General features: G+C 53.3%; 1 protein-coding gene across 1 annotated transcript in view; it reads right to left on the reverse strand.

Annotated features, from left to right (window-relative positions):
- Cdh13 (cadherin 13) overlaps positions 1-22,689 on the reverse strand; it is a 661,187-nt gene extending 638,498 nt beyond the window's left edge. The window contains exon 1 of the mRNA XM_048355041.1: positions 22,396-22,689. Within this exon, the coding sequence (XP_048210998.1) occupies positions 22,396-22,443 (48 nt within the window). The 5' untranslated portion in view covers positions 22,444-22,689. The remainder of the gene's footprint in view (positions 1-22,395) is intronic.
- Between the last annotated feature and the right edge of the window lie 1,379 nt (positions 22,690-24,068).

Below are 24,068 nucleotides of genomic sequence, written 5' to 3' on the forward strand. Positions count from 1 at the left end.
AACTCTCTGGGGCTCGGGTATCACCTTTAGCGGATGGGGATGGGAAGCGTTTTCAGCGCATCAGACTGTTAATAAGAGACATGGAGGCGCAACCCCACAACTCCCAGACCCAGAGAGCCTCTCCCAAAACGCCAGGGACCTCGGGGCTTCCTGCCACGCATGCTCCGTAGCTGGGACGGACAGAGGGTGGGGCCACAAGTTGTTTTCAGGACAAAAATGAGGACTGGTGGCATTGAGTAGGATGTCAGGCCCCCAAGGGTTCATGGGGCGAGATGGAACGGGTCCTTCCTGAGTTCTCAGTCACGCGTGGGGTCCCCTGCCGTGACACTCTTCTGTGCACAGAGCCAGCCAGAGCCCTGTTTCTAGCAGCAGCCGGTCCAACTGTCAATACCATCGCCACCTCCAATCGGAAAGGCCCGCAGCCAGAATCAGCCTTTGGATGTGGCTACTGGGAACCCACTTGGTCTTGTGTTTCTATAGACACAGGCTTACAGTAGAGAAAACCTGGAGGGTGGAGTGGGAAGGGGTTAGTCCAGCACTGCGCCCTGCAGCTTCCTGCTCATCTTCGTTCCTGTGGTCCCCTCTGTCACCGATGCTCTCTGACAGGGTTACTGACCAGGGCTGAGACAACGCTCACCAAGCTCCGTCCCGGGGAATCCGGATGAACACATATCCGCCCCCACTTCCTCCCCCAGTGAATTCACAGCATGGCCTCCGGAGACCCAGATCCCAGTCTGCCCTGAGGAAGACAGGTCCCTGGGGCTCTGCGTTCTTGCCCGCCCCCTCCCAGCCTGCTGGGGGCTGAGTGGAGATGGACGAAGATGCCAGACCTACATGTGTCCCCTAAACTATGAACCACCCGGCTACACAGCGAGACGCGTGTTAGATGACGTGTGTGTGAGCACACACACAGGTATGAGACATGTTGTGTTTAGGTCTTTGATTTCGTTATTCTCAGACTGTCCCTAAATTAATCATTATTGGAGCACAGAGGAGGATGGCTGTGCTTAGACTGACCATTAAAATAAACCAGAGCCACCCCTGTCTCCCAGAGTGGCCCTGACCCCTCTCAGCAAGGACGAAGGGCGCACGTCCTAGGGGTCCTACGGTGGTGCTCGTGACCACCGCAGCTCCGCTTCCCAAACCACGGCGGCCACGCACCTTTCCCGTTTCTTCTTCTACCCTTCCCACCTGCATGGCAGCAGGCAGAGCACAGAGGACAAGGCTCCAAAGACGGTCATTCCCGAGCAAGGCCAGCCGGAGAGAGGGGCAAGGTTGAATCCCCACAGCAGAACATGTGGGGACCCCGCTAATCCCGAGGCAGCATCGCCACGGCAGGGGTTGCACTCAGAAGGCCAAGTGGCTGGGTTAATAAGGCTTTTAGGATGGCTCACGCCGGGCGTGCACGACGCAGGCTTCTCTGGGCGTCAATTAGAAGAGCATAAAACTTTCTGGAATGGAGAAAGGGCGCCGAGTTCACGGCGCGTGCTGGGATCTGATGGATCTTTCTGTGCCCCCTCCGCGTCTACGGCGCTCTCCGCAGCCCTGCTCCCAGCCTCTCTCCGCCGCCTGGTAAACACCTTACAACTTCGCTTTAACGAGCAGCTTCTGTTTATGAATGCTCTCATCAAAATGGGGTGGGGGGGGAAGGAAGAACAGGAAAGTGGGACCTAACATGCCTCATTTATTGCAAATTGCTGAAGGTTCATTTCCAACTGACAGAGCTACACACAGTGGCTACATGCGGTGTCTTGCACAAAATCTGTTTCTTTCCATAAAAGATATCTACTTTCTGTGGCAGGTAGCGCAATGCTGGGGTGCTGGGTGCCGCTTTTCAGGGCATATTCTCTTTTCTGTTGTTATGATCTATCATCATCATCATCATCATCATCATCATCATCATCTTTAAGTAGTTGTGCAGAGGAGTTACCCTCCAATCAGTCAGCTTATGAAAACACTGCATCTTTATCACTATCACCCTGTCGTCAGTGAGGGAGAAAAATGTCCTCTGGGAGAAGAAGAGGTGGTACTGGGGTTTGAACTCAGGACCTTGCACTTGCTTGTTTCATTTGCTCACTCAGCTGGCTCTCTACCGCGCGAGCCATTGCCTCTAGCCCTGCCTTCTGCAGGTTATTTGTGAGTTGGAGTCTCAAGTGCAGAAAACTGCCTTGTCTGGCTTGAAACCGTGATCCTCTTGGATTGCGGCCTCCTGAGAAGCTGGGATGACGGGCGTGAGTCCTGGCGCCTGGCTTACTTGCACCATTTTCCGAATAGAGTCTTCCTCTTGGCCCAGTCTGGCCTGGACTGCGATCCTCCTAGTTGCACCTCCCGGGCGGGCGGGATGGAAGACGCAGGCTCCCACGCTCCTGTTTTCATTGGTGGAGGTCGAGTCTCAAGCACTTTTTGCCCAGGCTGGTCTCAAACCCCGACGTTACCGATGTCCGACTTGCGGGCCTCGGGGAACGTGGCTGGCGTGTAGAGCGAGGCTCCACCCCAGGAAGTGGCGCTGACGGTGATCATGGAGGTCACAGGAGCCTGGCCCCGCTGTGACCTGGACTACGTCGGGGACTGTGGTAAGTTGTGCCTGCTCCGGCTCATCCCCTTAAGAACCAAATCAGAAGGGTTGTACCGTCCGCCCGTTGTGGAGTGGCACCGCAAGGCGGTTACAGGATCATGGTAAGGACAACGGCGTGAACCACCCTAGACTTCCTGGTGTCCTCATTCTTAGCCAGTAATTACTTCTTTTTCTATTTTTTTTCTAGACCTCCTCTCCCCGCTCCGCCCCTCCCCATCTTATGCCATCCTTCCTCCCTCTTATTGACTTTGCTCCTTAAGGTCAAACCTGTTATTGAACGTGTAAGTGCTATCATCTGACCACTCCTTTTATAGGGTCCTCTCAAAAGGTCCTGGCTCCTCGGTCTCCCAAATTGCCTAAGCTTAATTTCCATTACTTGACTGGCCTTCTTAAACATTACCAGTGACCATTCTTTCTTACTGAAAATCTGATGCCTTTCTTCTTTACTGTCTTCTTTCTATACCACTTAATAGTATCTGTTGTTTCCTTCTGAAATTCCTAATACCTAGTGTGATCCCCTTTTTACATAGTTATCAGTCTGTTTCTCCATCTCCCTCTATCCATTCACTCATTTATTGATCCATCGGATCTCCCCTTTGTCCATCCTCCCATCAATCTATCCACCTATCCATTCCACCATCTACCCACCAGACACCAACTTATCATCCTTCCAACTCCCTACTATTCTATCAATCCATCCATCTTCCCACCCACCCATCTATCCGTCTTTCCACCCACCCATCCATCTTCCTACCCATCTATCCATCCTCCCATCCATCTAGTTGGTTTCACAGTGATGTAAGCTCAGATTCTCTGTGAACTTGGGCAAGTGGACTTATTTCCCTAATCTTTTATCACCTCACTTGCAGAACAAGAATAAGGTTGTTGTTAGGTTTCAATGAGAGACCAGATGCTTAGAAAGCCTGGCTTGGATGTATTTAAAGTGTGTTTAAAACTGTATCTATCTGTTCTACTGTGACTTTCACCCCCTGAGCTTTAAAAATGCTAGAATCACTTCTGATATTGCTCTCTTCCTTCCTCATCATCTCATTTACCACCAAGACTCTAAAACTAATCTCTGCTCTCTGCTCGCCATGACCTTTATTAGTTTGCAAGCTGGATTCTTGCCTTGGGTCTCTCCTGATCCAATCCATCTTCCACACTGCCCCTAGATTCATTTCTTGGAAATAGTTTCCATTACATTATCCCCCTCCTAAAACCTTTACTGGATTCTCTACAATCTACTTTTAGGGCCCCCCCCATTTCTTTATTTTTCAATTTTCTCATATTTTTTTCATTATACATGTAACACAATCATATCGATGGGTATTTGTAAACTAGAGAAAGAGAAAAATCGCTCAGAATCTCATTACAAGGAAGAAAACTGCAGTTCGAAGGTAGATACATTTCCTTCGGGCACCCACCCTCTCTCCCCTACACACGGGCTCGCGACACGCAGGAGGAGCCCTACTCTACCTCTCATCCCTGCCCAGTATTCATTTCCCACTTACGTGTTTTCCTGTCATTATCGTCTTCATAGCCATCTTCTTTAGTGTCCATGTACTATTCCATTGAGTCACTCAGCTGCTTTACTTGTGCTTGAAATCTAGCCTATTTGTGGAACATTTATGGTGGCAGGCACACAGCAACCACTCGATAAGGGCTGGCAGTTATTACTAGCTCCAATTTGTGCTATCACATATAATACATAGAAACATTACTGCGCATCTTTTTCAGTGCGTAGCTCCGTTTCTTTAACTTCTTCGATAAGGATTACTGGCCCAGAGGGCACACTGCTCTTGTGCCTTTTGATTCTGACCCCAGAAGATTCTCCTGGCTTCCCTTTGCCCCTCCCACCCCTGCGTCTCCTCTGCCCTGTCCACAGAGGGCTGGCCCGCCCACGAACCGCACCACGCCGCGCTTCTCCAACGAGCACTTCTTCGGAGCCCAAAGCGCATCCGAAGCAGCCTGGTAGTTTGAACATCCACGTTACCTGCGGCAGCCTTCCAGTGACACCCATGGGACTGGAGCTCGGGAACGCCTCCAGGGCTGATGGACATGCCACCCTGCTGCCCAGAAGCCCCGGGGATTCAGTCCGGGCACCTACTTCAGTTACTGCACCCACAACAGACCCTCCGCACGGCTCTGTCCTTGCCTGCCTCGGTTCCCCACCCCCGACAGTTTCCCCGATCACTGCCCTAATGAATTCACTGCTCTCCAATCCTCCTCTCAGAACTTGCTTTCGGGGAATCTCCCAGTACCTAGTAGGTATCATTGTCCATACTTTGTGGATCCAGTACCTAAGGCGCAGAGAGGTTATGCCACCAGTACATAAACACACAGCCTAGGTGGCAGGCTGGAATTCCAACAATTCCAACTGTAATTCTGCCCTCTTCCCACCTGCCAACTTCCTGGGCTCTTAATAGTCATGGTGTACTGCCAGACACTGCCCTGAAGCCACCATAAGATCCGGAAGCTAGAATAACAGTGATGCTATTAATAGCGGTCATCTTTGTAGCTCTGATCCAATTTCACACTGCATTCACATTCACTGTCGCCCAGAGAAACCTCCTTGTTGCCCCAAACATGCCGTATTTCGGTCCCAAATTTGGACTCACACTTCCCACAAGAGGGTCCCACCGTCTCCCCTGCCCTGTGCTCTGCCTCTCCTCAGTACTCTTGTTCCCTTATCTTCTTCCCTTCCTTGCTCACACCCGCAACTGACCTGCCAAACCCCTCTCTGACTCATGTGTAGACGGGCTTGTCCGTAAGAACCACCTCACAGGGCTGACATAGAGCCCCCAGGACACCCTTGCTTTATGAAAAGCAGGTCAGAAGAGGCCATCTGCTCAAACGATGGCCTTGGCCTCCTGCGATCTCTCCTTACCATTGCCTAGACCTCAACCAGTAAGGACAGTTTCTAATAAGGAAGGACTAGCAAACCAAAAGCCACAAGTCCAAAGAGTGAAAGATTATTCAAAGCTTGTAAAGAAGGCCCAAATGGTTGGTGGTACATTCTTTGAATATGCTACTGGGACAAAAGCCATCTGAAGATACCTACTTCATCTCATCTGGTTCTGATGAGATGTCTCAGAATCCATGATGATGTCCCAGAATTAGTGACAATGTCTCTGAATCAGTGAAGAGGTCTCAGAATTAGTGACGATGTCTCTCGATCAGTCAAGATGTCTCAGAATTAGTAACAATGTCTCTGAATCCGTGAAGATGTCTCAGAGTTAGTAATGATAACTAAGAATTAGTGACAATGTCTCAGAACGAGTTATAGTGTCTCAGAAGCAGTGACAACATCTCAGAAGCAGTGGCAGTGTCTCAGAATCAGTGACAATGACTCAGAATTGGTGGCACTATCTCAGAATCAGTGGCTCACTGGCCAAGTTTCGTGCACTAGAAATGCAAACAGCTTTTGTCTAGCAGAACAGCTACTCCAAAGATTTGGGCATGCCGCACACTAGCCAGTTTCTATCTAAGTCGGCAAACTCACTCCTCCAGTTCCTGATTCCATTGCTTATAATGACCCTTGCTTTAAATGCCCTTTGAAATTTTCATTAGCAGCTCACTATTTCTTCATAAAGGCATGGATTTCAGTTTGATTCATTTGAGAATACAGTTTTACCTTTTGAAAACTCACGCCTGAACAGTAGCTTGCTGTCAGGCCTCTGTCCTGCGGACTCAACTTCCAACCCTGGCCTCCTCATACTGAGAGCGTGTCGAGACCGCAGTGCCGCTCCGACTCTGGGAGCAGGAGGTCCGTGTCGGGACGGGTATTTCTCAGCCTCATCTACTGACATCTGGCGTGGGGTGGTTCTTGGTTGTGGCGCTGTCGTGCCCATTGGAGGGTCTTGAACCACCTCCCCCGGCCTCTGCCCACTAGAGGACAGTAGCCCCCTGCCTCCCGTGCTTGATAAACACAAGCGCCCCTTGACAAACACTGCCCCTGGCTGGGAACCACTGGTGTAGACCCCACCTCACGCGCAAGCATCAGCTCGGGAACCAGGAAGGGCAGCCGACATTCAACCAAGGCACCAAAGAATTAATTCCAGGCAGGAAGCAATTCTGATCCTGCTTCAGGACAGCACACTCCACAAACATGCACTTCCAGACCCACTCCCAGAGGCTCAAAATTTCAGCGGCTCCAGGCCAGAAGGTCTGCATTTCTGACACCCTAGCAGGTGCGGCTGACACCCGAGGCCCAAGCTCAGGGAGCCTCGCCTCCTCACAGCTTTTCGTAAGCACCTTTGGTCTTCTGGGAGTTACGACCTGGAGACCTATTCTAGGCACCTGGGTTGGGGAGCAGGCTGGGGGTAGGGACATGGGTGAGCGCAAACACTCCCCGACATCTAAACACACACGGAGAAACAGAGGCTCTCCAGGTCTACTGCGTTCACTTCTCTGGGTAACAGATTTTATACATGGCCAGCGTTTCCTTACTTTGCAGAGCACACTGCAAAGCCCGCAGTGGAAAAATGACAAACACGTTCAGGGACGCAGGTGACTTCGTGGGATCCTGCTGTTACTTGGGACACCAGGTCTCTGTCAGAGTCCTCCCCACCCCCACCCCCAGACTCTGAGGCCATGGATCTGAGATGGTTAGTCCCTAGCCTTCTGCCCAGCTCAACTATGGCTGCCCATCCAGGCCTCCGACCCAGGAAGGCACAGACAGTCCTATACGAAGCCCCCACCCCTCTGGCTACAAACACAAGCACTGTCCTAGGTCTGGACAAGAGGATGGTTACTTGGCTGCCCTTTCTTGTTGCACTGGGTATAGCTAATGGCTTTGTCACTCTGCATTTAAACATGAAAGAAAAATCTAAGTAATTAGCCCACAGATAAGGGCAGAGAGGAGCAAATTACATGGTACAGGGGACTTGGGAATCAAAAGAACCCTAGTGGGAAAGGGCGGTGGGGGAGGGGCTTGATGGGAGGATGAGTACTACTGTCAGGAGCAAGAGCTCCTGGGCTGAGATCTTAGATCGCCTTCTCATTACTATGCTCTCAGATTCTTCAGCTGAACCAGCCAAGGGGTGCCAAACATTCATGTTAATTTGGATAAATCCTAAATCCTTCTAGAATCTGCTATCAGCTTCAGCATGATGAAGATTAGCATGCCAGGAAAGGTTCTCTCTCTCTCTCCTTCTCTTCTTTCTCTCCCTTTTTCCCTCCTTTTCTCCCTCTCTCCCTCCTTCGCTTCTTGGTCCATTTCCTACTCTTAAAAGCCAACCACTCTAAGGCATTTCCTCTTCCTACAGTCTCAGGGTTTACTTCCAGGTCCTTCCCCCCACCCCACCCCCACCCCTGCCATCAGAAATGCTTCTAGAATCCATGTTAGAGATCAGCAAAACAGAAGCGGAGAGCCAGGCTTTGCCGCTAATGGGTTGAAGTTGCCTGCAGCTACAGACCACAGACTGCTTTAAAGCGGTGGACCACGTGTGAGAACAAGTGTGGCCAGCAGGAGCCAGGTCCCAGCGTGGCTGGCTCTGAACCTTGGCAGTGCCACCTGCCAGGCCCCTCCCTCTGTCCTCTGGTCTCTACCATGGGGTGGAGAATGGCTGAACGGCCCTCCTCTGGAGCAGCTCTGCCTAGAGAAGAATGGCTCCTCTCCTGGTGCGTACCGGCGGAAAGGGCCATGCAGGCTCAGAAGCAGAGTGGGCGCGAGTCCTGAGCTTGGCCTTCCTGCCCTCGGGCTGCCTGCTTCCTTCCTGAGTGAGAGCACACTCTGCAGCTCGCTCTGAACTACACACCGCGGTGGGTCTGAGTGTGCTCACGGTGCACACGGGTGGGCAGTGACCACCACCATCTAGTTCCCCATATCTCCCCGCAGTCACCCCATGCCGGGAAACCACGAGTCTGCTCGGTCGCCGTTTGCCTGTTCCCTGAAATCATAAAGCATGTAGACTCTTGGAGCCTCGTCCCCAGCACGGTGTGACCTTTTTCAGGCGTCCTGGGTTCCCCATCAGCAACGTGGAGTTGGAATCACAGTAGATACTCGGACGCATCAGCTGGAGGATTAAACGTGCTCATTTGTGCATCGGAAGTCTCAAGGCGGAGCCTCCAGGACAGCGGCTGGGATTCCTGTGTGCAGTTCCCCTGCCCAAAGCATGTCACTGGTGGCGCGAATCTAGACCGGGGCAGAACAGAGGAAGTAAGTCCTGCCCTCCCTCAAGCACAGCCAGGTGGGAGATGGAGAGAGGAAGCTCACTCAAGGGAGTACAACGAAGTTTCATCGTATGCACATTTAACTAGCGTCAACCCAGCTCTTCTACCAGAGGGAGAAAGAGAAGAAAAAAAGAACAATGTAAATACAGCAATTAAATGCTGGAAAATTATATCTTGCATATATTCTTTATTATGCACTGTACATTACGGCATGTATTATACATCATTCCATATTGATTATGGCACGAGGCTGCATACACAAAAACCATGCGCACTGCGCTTTAATGAACAACTTACAAAGATTTCAAGGTTAATGACAACTCTGTGTTTGCTTTAAACCCTGACTTTAAAACTCAGCCTCTGAGTAAAATTCAGCTCTACTATGTGTCAACAATCACAATGCACCATTATTCCAGATGAACTAAATCAACAACAACAGATGAACAGAATCAGCCAACAAGAAGCACGCCACTGAGCTGGGTGTTACACTGCAACTGGCTCCAACGGGCGTCCACACTCGTCTCCGCCCTCCTCAAGCCTCACGGTCTCATTTCAAAAGCAAGACGCGTCACCAGAGGGGTCCACGAGTAGCGGAATTGGGTTAAGGAACATGGGAATGATCTCTCATCCTACAGCCAGGAGGCAGAAGAATCGCGGGCTGTGGCCTGCCTCCGGCCCTGCCCCCACTTTGCCTGCGTTGTCATTCCTCATTGCCACCCGACTGACATCAACCTGTTCACTTCACACCATCTCCCTCCCAGCCGGTGTGCGGGCTCACCAGGGCAAGGTGCCTGATTATGGGGTTCCTTTCTGTGCTCCTGATGCCTCGAAGACCGGCAAGCCCTCCTGGGTAATTTTCCAGATACTCCTCTTTCCTCCTATCTGCTGCCCCTGAAACTGCTGTCATCCATTCCTCTGGCCTCGGCTTGCTGATCTATGAATCAACTGAACGTAGTAGGACTACATTCCACATCGAAGAGGAGGCCCGAGGTAGCTTCCTGGGGCTTTGGCATGCTGGTACCATCTAGTGGGAAAGAGAATATCTGCAAGTGGGCGCTTAACCAACATCAAAAGGTCACACACACACACACACACACACACACACACACACACACACACTAACTCTTCCTATTATCGTGGGCTCTACTGGGGAAGTTTCCAGTGACACAAATGTGGCAGGTGGAATCCCACGTTCTCATGCTGCAAGCCTTCCGCAATGGCTTGGCAGGGAAGCACAGGGTTCATGGCTGCCGGGGCCAGGGGTCGGTCCCGCCGTGGGAGATGGGAGATGTGCCCAGTGGCACCCACCCCCACCATGTGTCTCTCTCCAAGGGAGAATTCTAAAGTGAGTTCCACTACTTTTATTTATTTTTTTCAGGGCGATCACGAGCCCTCATTTCTGTGGCAGTACCAGTGCAATCTCAGTGACACGGGCTTTACTGGCATCTGCGCTTCCTTTGCTCCTCTTACTCCTGAGATTGCCCCTCCCGCCTCTCCTGCCTTTCCCACCACTCTTCGGGGGAACGCAAGCCGAGCACGGGTGCTGAATACCGTGACGCCTTTAGGGAGTGAGAATACCCCAGGAGTTCAGCCCAGATAACCACTCCACAAGCCAAAGCTCCCCATGTAGAGCTGGCCTAAGAACTACGAGCTCTGAAATAACTACCAGCACCCTCACCTGGATCAGAGCCAGCACCTACAATCCAGGGGTGTGTGATTTAAAGAAGGACTGCCATTTGCATGGCAACAGAGGCCAAAGAACATGCGGATCTTCTTTTCTGACCTCTGTTCTACCCACCCACCTCCCCTTGTCCCAGTTTGACCAACTGATGAGGTAGCTAATGGTCAGGGTCAAGACTCCGAAAATTATAGTCCAGGGGCCAAATCCAGCTCTGCCTATTTTTTTTTGTAAATAAAGTTTAATGGAAATACAGCCTGGGTTATTTGATCATATACTTCTCTGGCAACTGTTATTTGTGTTTTAGTCTACTTTCGAATGACTACAAGATTGACTATATACTTACCGTATAGCCATTAAAAAAAACCCAACAAGACCCTGACCATTTAAAACTACCTCCCCCTAACTTAAATAATTTCTAATAGTATTTTGGATAAAATTTCAGCAACAACAACAACAAAAGGAACAAGCAGAAGTTAACTGACACCACATTATCAGTGAGGATAAAATCTTCCTCAACCAGCTTCATTTCACAAACGATAGGCCATCTCCTCGCTAGCAACTATAAAGATTATCACACCAGAATCAAAGGTCCGCGGCCTGCGAGAGCGTGGTAAACAGCCCGAGAACCGTCCCCTGTATCGTATCCTTCAGCGTGCCAAGTTACCACACTTACTTATCCTCATTGTTGTCTTTCTCCCTGTTACACCACAACCTCCATGAGGACAGTCATGGAGTCCCAGACACGTACAGCCTCCATGCTGTGGAAGTCGGTGGAGGGAATCTCTTAGGCACACGTGATGTGCTCAGAGGGACGCCCGGGTATCGACCTCCTGGGGGCAGCCGAGGGGCCCGGCCCCTTCGCGGAGGACCGGGCACGTGGGGCCCCGGGAGACCTGGCTGGGCAGTGTCCGTCCAGCGGGACAAAGCGCCACGGGAACGCTCGGCAAGGCCGCTCTGTGCTCCACTTGTTGAAGGGTGCCAGGCACCGCCAGAACCGAGCTTGGCTTCGTGAATGGCTTACTCTGACTAAAGACCCTTCAACGAAAAGGACTGAAAATCAAAAGTCTGTCCGGAGAAAACCGAACTAAACTTGGAGTTAGAGGCGGTCCAGTGGCAGCACACTGCAAATCCCTGTGCCTGCCTTTGGCCACCGGCCATGCAGTCATTCTGTTAGGATGTAGGAGGCACTGGCCTAGGCTGGGGAGCTCCTGGCAGCCACGGGGAGCGAGCCAGCCATCCCATGGGGGACCCACGCAGCCAGGCAGAGGCCGGGGCCGCCCGTCCTGGGGAACTCCCGCCGAGCCGCCCCCAGTCTGGGTCCTGGCTGGGACCTTCTTGCTGGGGCAGCTCTCCTTACTGGGTGTGCGGGTTGTTTGGTCCTGGCCAAAAGCAGGCAAAGAACACAAAAACCCTGGGCTAACCTAGTCCCAAAGGCTGCTCCCAGCACCCAAGCAGAAAGGCCAGGCCCACCCAGATCCACCTTTTAGAAACCAGAAACTCAACAACCAGGCCATACCAGGCAACCATTTTGACTCCAGGAAAATCAGAGAACAAAACCAATCAAAGAGTGGCTATGCTGTAAACTAACTGTACAACTGGGGGTGGGGAGAGGAACTGGGGAGGAGGGAAGGTGGGAGAAAAATGAGGGAGGAGGTAACAAGTTTGACAAGAAATGTACTCACTGCCTTACGTATGTAACTGTAACCTCTGTACATCACCTTGACAATAAGAATAAAAGTTCTTAAAAAAGATAACAATAAAAAGAAATTTTAAAGGAGGCGTCAAAACAGAAAGTCTAAAATAAAACATAAAGGCTTTAATAAAAAAAAAACAAAGGAGGATACTTCTGTAATAGTTAAATAACGGAGGACAGACATGGGGAAGGAAGGTTTTTATACACTAGTGTCCTGTACAGGGAAAGAGGCACGCACCCGATGACCTTGAGCAAACATGACTCAACCACCCACAACTCGCCACCATCCACAAACCTGAGATAAGAATCGAAACGTTACCTCTCGGGGCCGTGATAAGGGATCTGAGCTCATGGGAACCACCGCCCCGAAGCAGCTGTGGTACACTGTAGTTATTCCGAGGTATTTGAGATGAGAAGAAGAAACCATAGGTACTCATGATGCTGGTGTGTGTGTACACCCATGTTCTCCCACTACCCTAGCAAAGCCTCCAGGGACCAGCTGCCTGGCAGAAACATCTAGAAGAGCAAAGGATTTCTATGAGGCATGAAATCCCCAGGGGAACAATCTTGGGGGACAAATTAATAGGAGACTCCTTAGGGAACAAACTTTATTTTTAATATCAATGCTTGTCAAATACATAGTCCCCTCCCACTGAGTCAGTCAGAGAGTACTTTCAACTTCCTAAGAGCACAATGCTCACACGTTAACACGCCCCATACTTGTTAGGCCCCTAGCAGACGGCAGTCCTGGGATGACATCAACATACATCTTTTCACGCCTCACCAAGCTTTTGAAGGGCAGGTATAGGTGTTTTCCTTTCTTGACTCGTTGAGACACAGGGGGAACAGAAGAGGAGCGGGCGATGAATAACTTACGGGCAGCCACACAGTGTGCAAATGTCTGGGCCGGGATTCAGACTCACTCTCAAGGCCTGGAGTCCCCTTAACTCTATGAAGCGGTCCACGACCCCTGCTCCTGGGCCTCCCCCAGGCTCTGATTCCGTGCCGGCTCGTCCCCTGTGCTATGCAGGGATGTCGCGTTCATCAGCATCCCTACATTAGCAGCATTCTTGGCACTTGGTATGTGGTTGTTAAATATATATATGTATATATATATGTATATATATATATATGAAGAAAGAAGAAAACAGGGGGAAAAAAAGCAGAGAAGAAAAGAAGGAAGGATGAAAGGGAGGGAGGACCACAGGGAAGGAGAGGGTGAACCATCAGCACCCCGTTCCTGTTATCTATATCAGCAACTGCTTCCCATTGTCACAATCACTAAATTCATAATTATTTCAGCAATGCACTTGCCTGTTTCTTACTAGACTATGAAAGCCATGGGGAGAGGGATTCTGCCCAGTCTGTTTGCCTCTGAGTGATCCAAACACCTGTTACTTCTTAGTGACTGGCGGGAGGTTTCAGAACCTTGGGGTGCGCACGCAGAGCAGGCTGGGACCCCTGCCCACACCTGCTTCCTCTGGGACCCCAGGCCAGGTCCATGCGCCGCCCAGCTTCTCCACCTGTTGGAACGGGACAACAACTGTTTCTGCTCCCTCCTGAGCATTAATCTCTTGGTTGAAAGCCTGGCATATGGCAAAACGTCAACCTCTTCTTGAGTTGTTGTTGGGTGTTTTGTTTTGTTTTGTTTTTAAGCAAAACTGGAGTTTGAACTCTCAGGGCTTTAGGCTTGCAAAGGCAGACACTCTACCCGCCGAGCTACTCCTCCAGCCTTTAAACCTCTTTTTGAAGGAAGCAAGAAGAAAAGGAAGGGAAAAGGGCAGAAAAGCAGGCTAGGCTGACTCAGAATCAGTGCTCCCATGGAACACACCGGCTTTCACCCCTCAAACTTCATTCAGTGACTGAGTCAAGCTCTCCAAAAACTTTCACAGGGGGCCCATGGCCTCTGCGGTAATGGACACCTTTTCCTTGAATGTGATTGTGATCTTGACCGTCTGTGGGCATCGTTACAGCAAATTAAGATTTCTTGGGTCTTGACACCATTTTGTCCTTGGAACCTCTTGAAAAGTAGTCTGCTTTGCAGATGAGAGCAGAGCAGAACTTGGCTGTGGGTTACATCAAGACTGATGGGCCCTTTAATGGCTGCCCATCGCTTGGGAAATACAGCCCGGGTCTATGGTGTGCAAGACCCAGTTAACAGCTTCCTAGAGCCCACAGTTAAACTGGTTGGTAGAGTAAAGGCACCCATAGTGATGGTATTTATGTGGGAGTTAGAATCTTTTTGTCTAAGTGATTGTTTGACACAAGCACCGCCATTTTAGGGTAGCCGCCACCTTACAGAAGCTACTTTAGTTAATCCACATCCTGTTATAAGAATTGTTATTCCCAGAGCTGGAGGAGTGGCACAAGCAGTAGAACACCAGCTGAGAAATAATTGTTTTTCTGACACGTTCCTACTTGAGCCAGATGTCCTGGTTTTGGTTGATTGCTTGGATAAAACTTTTAGTCCCTCTCAAGCTAGCTAATTATGCAAGATTGTGAACCTGAGTTCTGACCAATCAGAACAAAGGGCGGCAATGTGTTAGTGATAAAACCTGGGCAGAAGGCCCACCCGTGTGCTTGCTTGCTTACTTGGCTTCCTGTCAGTGCCACACCCTTCTGCAGAAGTCAACTTTGCCTTGCCCAAATTCCTTTTGAGTTGGTGCCCTCATTCCTCTGTGGTGCCCCAATATCCCCAGACGTTTCCAACAACTGTAACACAGTTATTGGCAAGCACCACAGATTACGTGGCTACACCTTGATTTGGGTTTGGTGTGTGTATGTACGTGTGCGTGTGTGTATGTGTGTGTGTGTGTGAGAGAGAGAGAGAGAGAGAAAGAGAGAGAGAGAGTTCCAGTTGCTAAGCATTTCCAATGCAGCACTGGTGGACACTCAGCAGAATGGTGCTACACCTGACATGGCGAAACTGAGGCGTGTTAGCGTTCGCCGAGTGATTGCTGAAAGTCGTCGATCATTACTTGCTTCATGGAAGAAATATTTCTAGTGCTACCGATTGAATGTTCAAGAAATGATTAAAGGGCTTGGCATGGTTTCTCCCAAACATGTTTTGCATAAGAACTATCAGAGATCGGTTAATGACCGGGGCTGTGCTCTGACCACGCCCAGCAGGGACGGTTGCAGCCCCTCCCGTGCTCTTCCACAGTCCAGCCATCGAGCCCTGTGGGCATCTCCATCTGATGAGCATGTGTCTATCACCCGAGTGGACACCCCCGGTGAGCCCCAGCCTAGCCCAGTTTCTCCCTTCCACGTGTACCTACTCCAGAAGTCCCATCCTATCACTGGGTATCCCCCCCTCCCCATCCCTTTGACCCTCAATGGCTGCCCATTGCTCTGAGGCAAATACCCAGATCCCCAAAGGGACCAACGCCTCCTGGCCACACCTCACACCACTCCCCGAGTGGGGCCGTTTCCTCTCCACAGGCCTCCTGCCTGGGATGCCTGTCCCCCCTCCCCCTCTATGGGCCTTTGTCATTGCGCCCTGCTCTCCTCTTTGAGTTTGAGCATCGGGTTCTCAGCAAGACCTCCCGAGTCCTCTATCTGGATTTCATCACTTTCTTATATTAATTCAGCCGCTTGTTCATTCATTCATGCTTGCTGAGGGCCTCCTAGGCACCAGGAATGGCTGGGAGCCCTGGAGACACACACACACCCTCACACGAGTCAGACGACAATCTGTGGTCTATGGGAGCTTCTATTTCCGTAGAAGAGTAGAATCGAGAACAGAACGCATAACGCGTGCAATGGCATGACCCCACACAACTGCCTTTCCTCCCTTTGCAGTGGTTGTCTTGGTTTTAAATTATTCATTAATTGCTATTGATCCCTACTGCCAAGCGGAGCCCCAAGAGACCGGAGAAGGAGCCTGCCTTATTAGCAGCTGGACTCTGAACACACAGATGGCGCATGGACCACGCCTACCTACAGGAGGTCCACCAGAGCTGCTGGAGATGTTTGCCCAGGCTGTCTGATCCCAGGCAAATTTCTCTGGGCACACCGGAGGGATCATCCCAAATGGATGACCCCCTCACTCCATCCCTTGAGACGTCTCCCGCTGTCTCTTTGGTTGTAATTCTGAGTTAGGTTAGGAGCCAGCTAACTTTTCCTGTAAAGGGGTAGATAGTAAATATTTTAGGGTTTGAAAGCCTGACACTCTTTACTCTGTTTTCACAGCACCCAGAGGCTGTAACAGTTATATAAATGAATAGGTGTGGCTATGATCCAATAGAGCTATTTATAAAACAGGCTACCAGCCGTAACTTGCAACCCCGGAGTTAGATGGCGGGTAAGAGAGAGCCCACATAGCCCCAGTCAGCCGCAGCCTCAATTGGTGGGGTCCAGCAACCCTCTGCAGACCCTCCACTGACCCTCCACACCCACCCCCTCAAGCCACAGACGGGGAGACAAATCAAGGGACCCAAGTTCAAGGGTTTGCATCAACCACATCCTTCCTCACTCATACAACATGCAAAAGCAGTTCCTGCCACCTGGGAGGAAAGAGACCACGGGGCGGGGGGAGAGCCTCTGGGGCGAGGATGGAGGCTGCCACGTTCCTTCCAAGGCTCCCCCCCCCCACCGCCCCCCTCCCAGCTCCCGCAGGGGCTGAACTTGTTTCCGGCCCTGCCCCAGGCATGTGGGGGGCAGCAGCTGCCGCCTTTCCCCCCCCCCCCCAGCCCAGCCGGTGTTCTACTGGGAGACACAGGGTCTTTGTGCCCCTGCAGAAGATCCGCGACTCCTGTCGGCGTCTCGGAGATGAGACATGACATGTCAAAACGTGCCTGTTGCTAATGTTCATTTTCAAGGATTTGACTTCTGTGGGCAACTGGCAGCAGCCGCGTATCGCTTTCCTCCTGAAGGGGGTCTGTGCTTCTATTTTCCCCGATCCCCGGGGTCTGGAGCCGTGGAGCACGTGGGTCTCGTGGGGCCCACCTGCTGCTGGGGGCGGGGGGGGGGGGGGAGCCGGATTCCGGCCGCGCTTCCAGAGCCGGGAGCATTCGTGGCGGCACCAACACTGGATGGAGAACTCCAGTGGGTGGCGATTGTTTCACAACCTGTGTAAAACACGGCCTAGGCTCCAGGATGGCGCCGCAGGGGACAGTCCCCCAGGCATCCGCTGCCCTGGAACCGTGCCATCGGGCACCTTCCCCGGGGAGTTCCGAAGGCTGAGGGCGCGCTCAGGGCCACCGCAGCCCCCGCGGGACCAAGTCCGGGGGGGAGCGGGGGGGGGGGGGGGCGCTGCACTGTTGTGATGAAGGCCACCCAGGGGGTGAGCGGCACCTGTGATGACGATGCCAGACGCGTTGCACCCCAAGGGCAGCCATGCGCTTGGCAGAGCGCTAGCGAGCAAGGTGACAGGGCCTGGAAGACACCCAGAGGTCCCAGAGCCTCTGGGCTACAGATACATCATGGCCTCCAGGACCCAGAGCTGCAGTGCTTTACCCCTCCGGATGCAATCACTGCCCAGGAATGGACGGCCTGCGAGCTCCCCGCACGGTGCTGAGGGGAAAGAGCTTCTGGAGTGTTCCATCCCCTGCCCGGTGCCCCGCGCCCATCTCCGAGGAACTAACTGGGTCCATTTGGTCAGGCCTGGCAATTTACGAGTAAAGGGGTGCAAACTCGCGTGATGATTGGGGGAGTGGTGAAATCAGGGAGTGCAGTGGGGTGGGTGTTGGAGGGAGGGGGGGAGACTGCAATAATACACAGAAGTCCGGGGGCTCAACTCCAACCAAGTAGGACTGGGTGGGAAAGCAGGTCGAAGATTGTCAGACCTCTTGATTTTCTTTTTTCCCTTAGGAAACCTGGGTTATTTCTTTTAAAAAAAAAAAAAAGTTTAATTTCTTACTTGCCATGTTGAGACAAAGAACACCCAAGTGACAACCTGATGTTATATGCCAAGTCAAGGAGTGGGTCATTCTTTTCCACAAACCCTGGCTTGGTGCTCTTTCAGTCTGAGATGCCATCTCTTCTCTCCTTGGCCTCCCTCAGCCTCGGAATCAAGGGGGAGAGATGACTTTCCTCCCGCACTCGAGGAGTGGCGGCTGCCAAGGGCCTGCCCAGGCGCAAGGTGCCCTCCGGGCCAGGCCAGCCCTGTGGCTGCCGAGGAGACAGGCCGCGGGGAATTGAATCGGCATCATCCCTTCAGAGGGCCAGATTCATGCAGGCATGGGGACACCTTGCTGACAGCTAAATGGAAGCAAAGTCCAAACCACTGGTTACTTGATTTGATTCTGCCCAGCTGATTATTGTAATTGGATGACAGATGGATGTTTGCCTCTCCTTTTCAGCTGGTGTTGGAGCGAGGAGCAGTGGCGCCTGCTTCTCTCTTCTGGGTAGATAACTAATTGGGAAGATTACCTCCTTTCAGAAGCAGAGCTATTCCTGCCCCCCCCCACCCCCACTGGCTATCTAAAGACTAAGAGCTAGTCCAACTGAAGTCAAATGCCAGCACAGCTCAGAACTTCCCCACATCCAACACGGAGACCCTGGACATTTTTCTTGCTCTCCTATGTTGAGGGGATGCAGAGCTGAAGAATGAACTAGAACTGAACGAGAGCTATAAGGATGAAGGGAAAAAAGAGAAGGAAGGAAAGACACTGAGAAAGGAAAAACGAGCAAACAAACAAACAATGATAAGATTTCTCCTTTGGGGGAGCTTGTAGCAAATAATCTGGAATAAGAACAATGGTTCTGTTTTGATGGAGCCGCTCCACTGAAGTTCTTTAAAATACAAGCTATAGATTCGGAATCGTGTTGTGCTGTAAATGGAGCCCTCTTCTGGAGAAATTTTTCAACAGGTATTGAAACAAGACCAAAACACGGAGAGCCGAGAGACGCGCACGCACCCCCCACCCATGGACAGGAGCACTGTGGGGGTATTTTGGGGGGTGTTTAGATGATGTGACTGTCATTCAGACAGCAATCGAATCCACAGTGTGTCTCTCCTCACCTTCCAAAAAGGAGAAATTGTATGTGCTCCCCAAGCAGCACTATTTGGGGAGGAAAAGAGAGGAAGCTGGTTTCAAGAACCTAGCTCTACTACCCCCTAAGAGTTAACCTCAGGTAGAAGACCCGTTTACCCACCAAAATGCCAGTATTTCCACATCATGCGACCACGGAATATGTTGGTTTGGGCGATTTTTCTGTAACACACAGAGGATACTTTCAGGGGGAAATAGGTTTTACTGAGGAGAAAACCCAATGGCTAAAGATAGGAAAGGGGAAAGAGGGAAGGAGAGAGAGAGAGAGCAAGGGAGACGGGCTAAGAGAACTTTTGAGGCTTTCAATATCATTGACAGTGGAGTTGCAGAGCTCCAGATCACATATTCAGGCACAGTTTACTAAATCACTTTGGGGAGTTAGAAATCAATCCGTCAATAGCTATGTTCAGCCACGTGACCTCCATCACTTTGATTCTTTCCACCACTTACATCTCTGTTGCCCCAGACTTGCAGAGTGTTCTAAGTTACCACGTGTTGAGGCAGAGCACCCTCCACCACTCTCGAGTCTTTCTTCCAACCAAAAAGGCTCGGGAAATAAATCACTACTCTTACAACCTGCATCCGTAGAAGACACGAGTCCTCATAAAATCATGAAAGTCAAGACTCGGAACTCTCCTCTTTCTATCTCGATCTCCGTATTTCCACAGATGACTGTTGGGCCCTCCTAAGCCACTGCGCTGCAGACCTGAACCACTCCCTGAAACCCCAATTCCTGGAGGATGACTCGTGCACTGTTAGAAGTCCTGGGCTAGTCCTAAGTGCTCCCCACACCCGCTGGGGGGGCAGAGAAGCATGTTGACAGTGGATTTTCATGCCTCTCTTCATTTGTTTCGCATCCGTCACTGTGGCCAAATTTCAGAAGCTGCTTCTGGAATTTCTTTCCCAAAATACTCCAGGGGAGAGGAGAGGGGACTAGGGCTAGTAGAGTTCCTCCTCGCCAGCTTCTGACACCGGTTGCTAGAGAATTCCCAAATGCCAAAAAAAAAAAAAAAAAAAAAAAGGCAACTTTGTCAATAGCTTACAGTGACTGATGGCTTCCACAGGCTGGCCGGGGGCCTGAGGACCGCCCTGGAAAACACACACACCCAGGCCTGCCGGAGCACCACCAGGGCAGTGACTAATTCCCTTTATGACATTGTTTTTCCCTTTCTTTTGTTTTCTCTTCCCCCGGGGGAAAGTTTTGGCTTTGCTTGACTCCCAGGCTCAAAGACATGGTGGTCCCCTTCACCCCTGCTGTCTACAGAGCACTTGAACTCTCCCGGAAGAACTCAAGCTGGACCACCAAGGTGCCTTCCCCCTCCCAGGGGCCCCTGCACCGGCCCTAAGGTGGGCACTCGGCCTGATGGTGCAGAGCAGCCCGTGGGGAAATAAACTCCTCTGGACAGCAATCAGGGCACTTCCGTGGGGCTCCGTGTGCACTGCTGCCAGCCGGGGGGGGGGGGGGGGGGGAGGGAGGAGAAGAACTAAAAAGCCCCCTGACACCAGCTGCTTCCTGGAGACCTTGCCTGGCTCCTTCGCTGAGGCCTCCTGTTGAATGCAGCCCTGCCCACCGGCTGTTGGGGGGTTGGGGGGGGTCTGCAGGTGCATTCCCAGTGCAGCATCGGGGAGTCAGAGGGGCCCAGCCGCTTGCCTTGGTGGCACCGCGGGTGCGGGGGGGGGGGGGGGGGGCTGTCCATCCTGTCCATCCCTGCCATCTGGGGCATGCTCTGCCCGACTCCCAGGACAACACACAGCCGGAGAACACCAGCATACAGGGTGGGAAGCTGTGCCCGCGCCTGCGGAGGGGACCCCGGGATAAGGAATCCTGGCTGTTCTGGGCAGGGGGCAGGTGGGGAGGGGGGATCAGAAGCCAGCGGGCCCTGGGCTCCGAGGCTGGCGTTTCACTCTGCCCCTGGCAGGATCACCCAGCCACTTCCCCGGAGCCTTGGCACGGTGGGTCCCGGCATTTCTGGGGTGCTGGTTCATCTTCAGGGCCCCCGCCAGGATGGGGGTGTCTGAGGCTGCGCGGGAGCCCCTCGCCCTGGGACGCTGACCCCCTGCTCCTCACCCCCAGCTCACACTCACACGTGTGCCTCTTCCTCGGGCCAGAAACTCGACGCCCAGCCCTAGCCGGGGCGGCAGGCCGCCTTGCCTTGCCGTCCACCCCATTGCAGGGGGCCAGCTCGGCCTGCCCGAGCCCCCGAGGCCCCCCGAGGCTGCGGGGCGGGTGTGGTGGGGCGCTGGGGCCGGGGGGGGGGGGGGCTCGGGGCTGGGCGCGCCCCTCCGAGCCGCTGCCAGCGTCCGGCCAGCACAAACTTCCCCAGGTCTCAGCGGCTGCAGCGGCGATCGCCCGGGCCGGGGTCGGTGGCCCCGGCCTGCCCCCCCACCCCGCCCCGGCCCGCCGCCCTTCCCGGCCCCGCGGCGTCCGCTGGGCTCACCGGCGGCGGCAGCCGGGTGGGCACGGCTGGAACTTTTCTCCGCGCCCCGCGCCCCGCGCCCGGGGAAGGCACCCGAGGCAGCCGCCGGGTTGGAGCCGAGGCTCGGGCGGGCTGGACGATGGGGGCGCGGGCGGGCGGGCGGGGGGCTGGGGCCTGCGCCTGCGGGGGACGCGCGGCCCCGCGGCCCCGGGGTCGGAGCGGTAGGCGACCCCGCTGCGGGCTCGGCCGGCGCCGGCGCCGGGAGCGGCCGCGGCGGCTCCCGGGCTGCGGCGCTGGGCTGGGGCCGGGCGAGCGGGGCCGGCGGCCCGGGAAGTCAGCGGGGCCGGCTCGGCCTCGCCAGCGGGCAGCCCGCCCTCCGGCCCCGGGCGGCGCCGGGCTCGGGGACGGGGGGTGGGGTGGGGGGGTGGAGCGGGACCCGGAGTCGTCTCCAACTGAGTCCCCCCCCCCCCAGCAGGAGCCTCGGGAGGGGGCGACCCAAAGTTCCCCCCACTTGCGGCAGGCGAGCCTGTGGACCCCGCTGGCGAGGAGGACCCGGGAGCCCGTCCTCCTGCCCCGGAACGCGCACACACATGCACACACATGCACACACACACACACACGCACACACACACGCGCGCACACGCACACACACGACCCCAGAGGCGAGCTGGAGAGGGAAGCCGGGCCGCCCCCCAGGACCCGCGGGGCTGGGGGTCGCTTCCCTTCCTTCCCGGGCGCGCGAGCCCCGGGCTGTGCGTCCGTCCGCACGCGCCTTCCCCGGGCAGCGCCGGGGTGGGGACGCGGGGAGCCGGGCGGCGCGGGGCGCGGGGCGCGGGGCGCGGGGCGGCCCCCTTCCCTACCTGGGACAGCAGGGCGCACGCCAGGAGGAGCGGAGTTGGCGGCTGCATGGTGCCCGACTAGACGCGCCCGGCGGCGGTGGCGGCGTTCACGCCCGCCGCGGCGCTGAGCATGTTTTCCGTGGGAGCCGGGCTTGGAGGAGCGGCGCTGCCTCGCCAGCCAGCCAACTTCCCAAATAGATCAGCCGCAGCATCGGGAACGCATTGGTAGAGGCTGATGACCAGGACCAATGGCTTTACAAGACGGATTCCTTCATCTAGCTCCCTCCTCGCTTTGCATGGCAGAGACGGGGCGAGCACCTCGCCAAGAGCGAGCCCCTCCGAGGAGGAGGAGGAGGAGGAGGAGGAGGAGGACGGGGAGGGGAGGACGGCGGGGGGGGGGGGCAGGAGGGGGCGGCACGTTCGCTGCTTTGGGGGCTGTTGGGGCCCAGCCTCACAAATCACGCCCGCCGCCGGTTCCACTTTCTCCCCGAATGGAATTGCACCCGGGGACTGGCGGCCACTTCCAGAGCACCGCAAAAAGATTCTCTTTATTAAAATGTTAATAAGATCCACTTTATTTCCAATAAATCAAATAAAATGACCCCGGCAGTTCCAGCCCTTCCTAACGCCGGGAAAGCCTTGGCAAGGGCTGGCTTGCTTTTCTTTCTTTTTTTTTCTTTTTTTCCTCTCTTCTTTTCTCTCCCTGCCCACCCCCCCACCCCACCCCACCCCCCCACCCCCCCCCAAAGTGGCCCAAGCCCATCTCACAAATCACAAAGATGACAGATCAATTCTAGCCTGCAGGAAAAATCCATCAAGGGGCAACAGATTTTATTAACTGCTCAGGTGAGAGTCTGGCTGGCCATCTACCTCTCAGATGTGCACCCCGAACCCAAGCTGGGGCCATGATTTCAGGATACACATACACCAGTGACCTTTCAGAAACTCTGAGTATCCCCCAGGGGCTCAGACAATGTCTCAGTTGGAGCACTTGGGGTGTCAAGGTAAAAAAAAAAACATCTCGGTCAGCTTCCTACCATAGGAATGTAAATATACCATAAAACCTATATGTGTTTTTTATATGCCCTTCTTCCAAGTAAGATTTAAGGTGTTTTAGCAAAAAAAACAAAGAGAGAGAGAGAGAGAGAGAGGCAATTTATGAACCAAATGAGAAAATCTGGGCCAGAGTAAAAGTCCAAGAAAACTAAACTATTAGCCCTGAAATACAAGTGATTTGCTCTGATTTGGAGATGAGCTTCCTAATGGCCAAAGCAATATGAGAAACAGGCAAGTTATATAATTTGTTGTTGTTGTTGTTGTTGTTCTATTACAGAAACATGTATATAGTGTTGTCCTACGTAATTGCCTCTGGCACAAGAGTACTAGAATAAATGTATTGTGTGAAATCTATTATACCAGGACACTGAGCACCGGGGCCATGTAAGATCCAGTGGGCTTGGGCTGAATTCCAGTATCTGGCGCAGGGCCCAGAACATGGCAACCGTGATGAGTATATATTACAGGGATAGATGGCTCAACTTCATCACGAAGTAGCAGAAGGGGAGGAGCAGCAAAAAGTCTGAAGGGAGACTACCTAGCCTCAAGCCCACTAACTACTCAGGCACTGGGACCTTCCGTGCCTCCATTTGTCCACTGATAAAGAGAAAACAATACCCTGAGCCTGTAAGCAAAAT

This window comes from Perognathus longimembris, chromosome 10 (genome assembly GCF_023159225.1).
Source record: "Perognathus longimembris pacificus isolate PPM17 chromosome 10, ASM2315922v1, whole genome shotgun sequence".
NCBI lineage: Eukaryota > Metazoa > Chordata > Mammalia > Rodentia > Heteromyidae > Perognathus > Perognathus longimembris.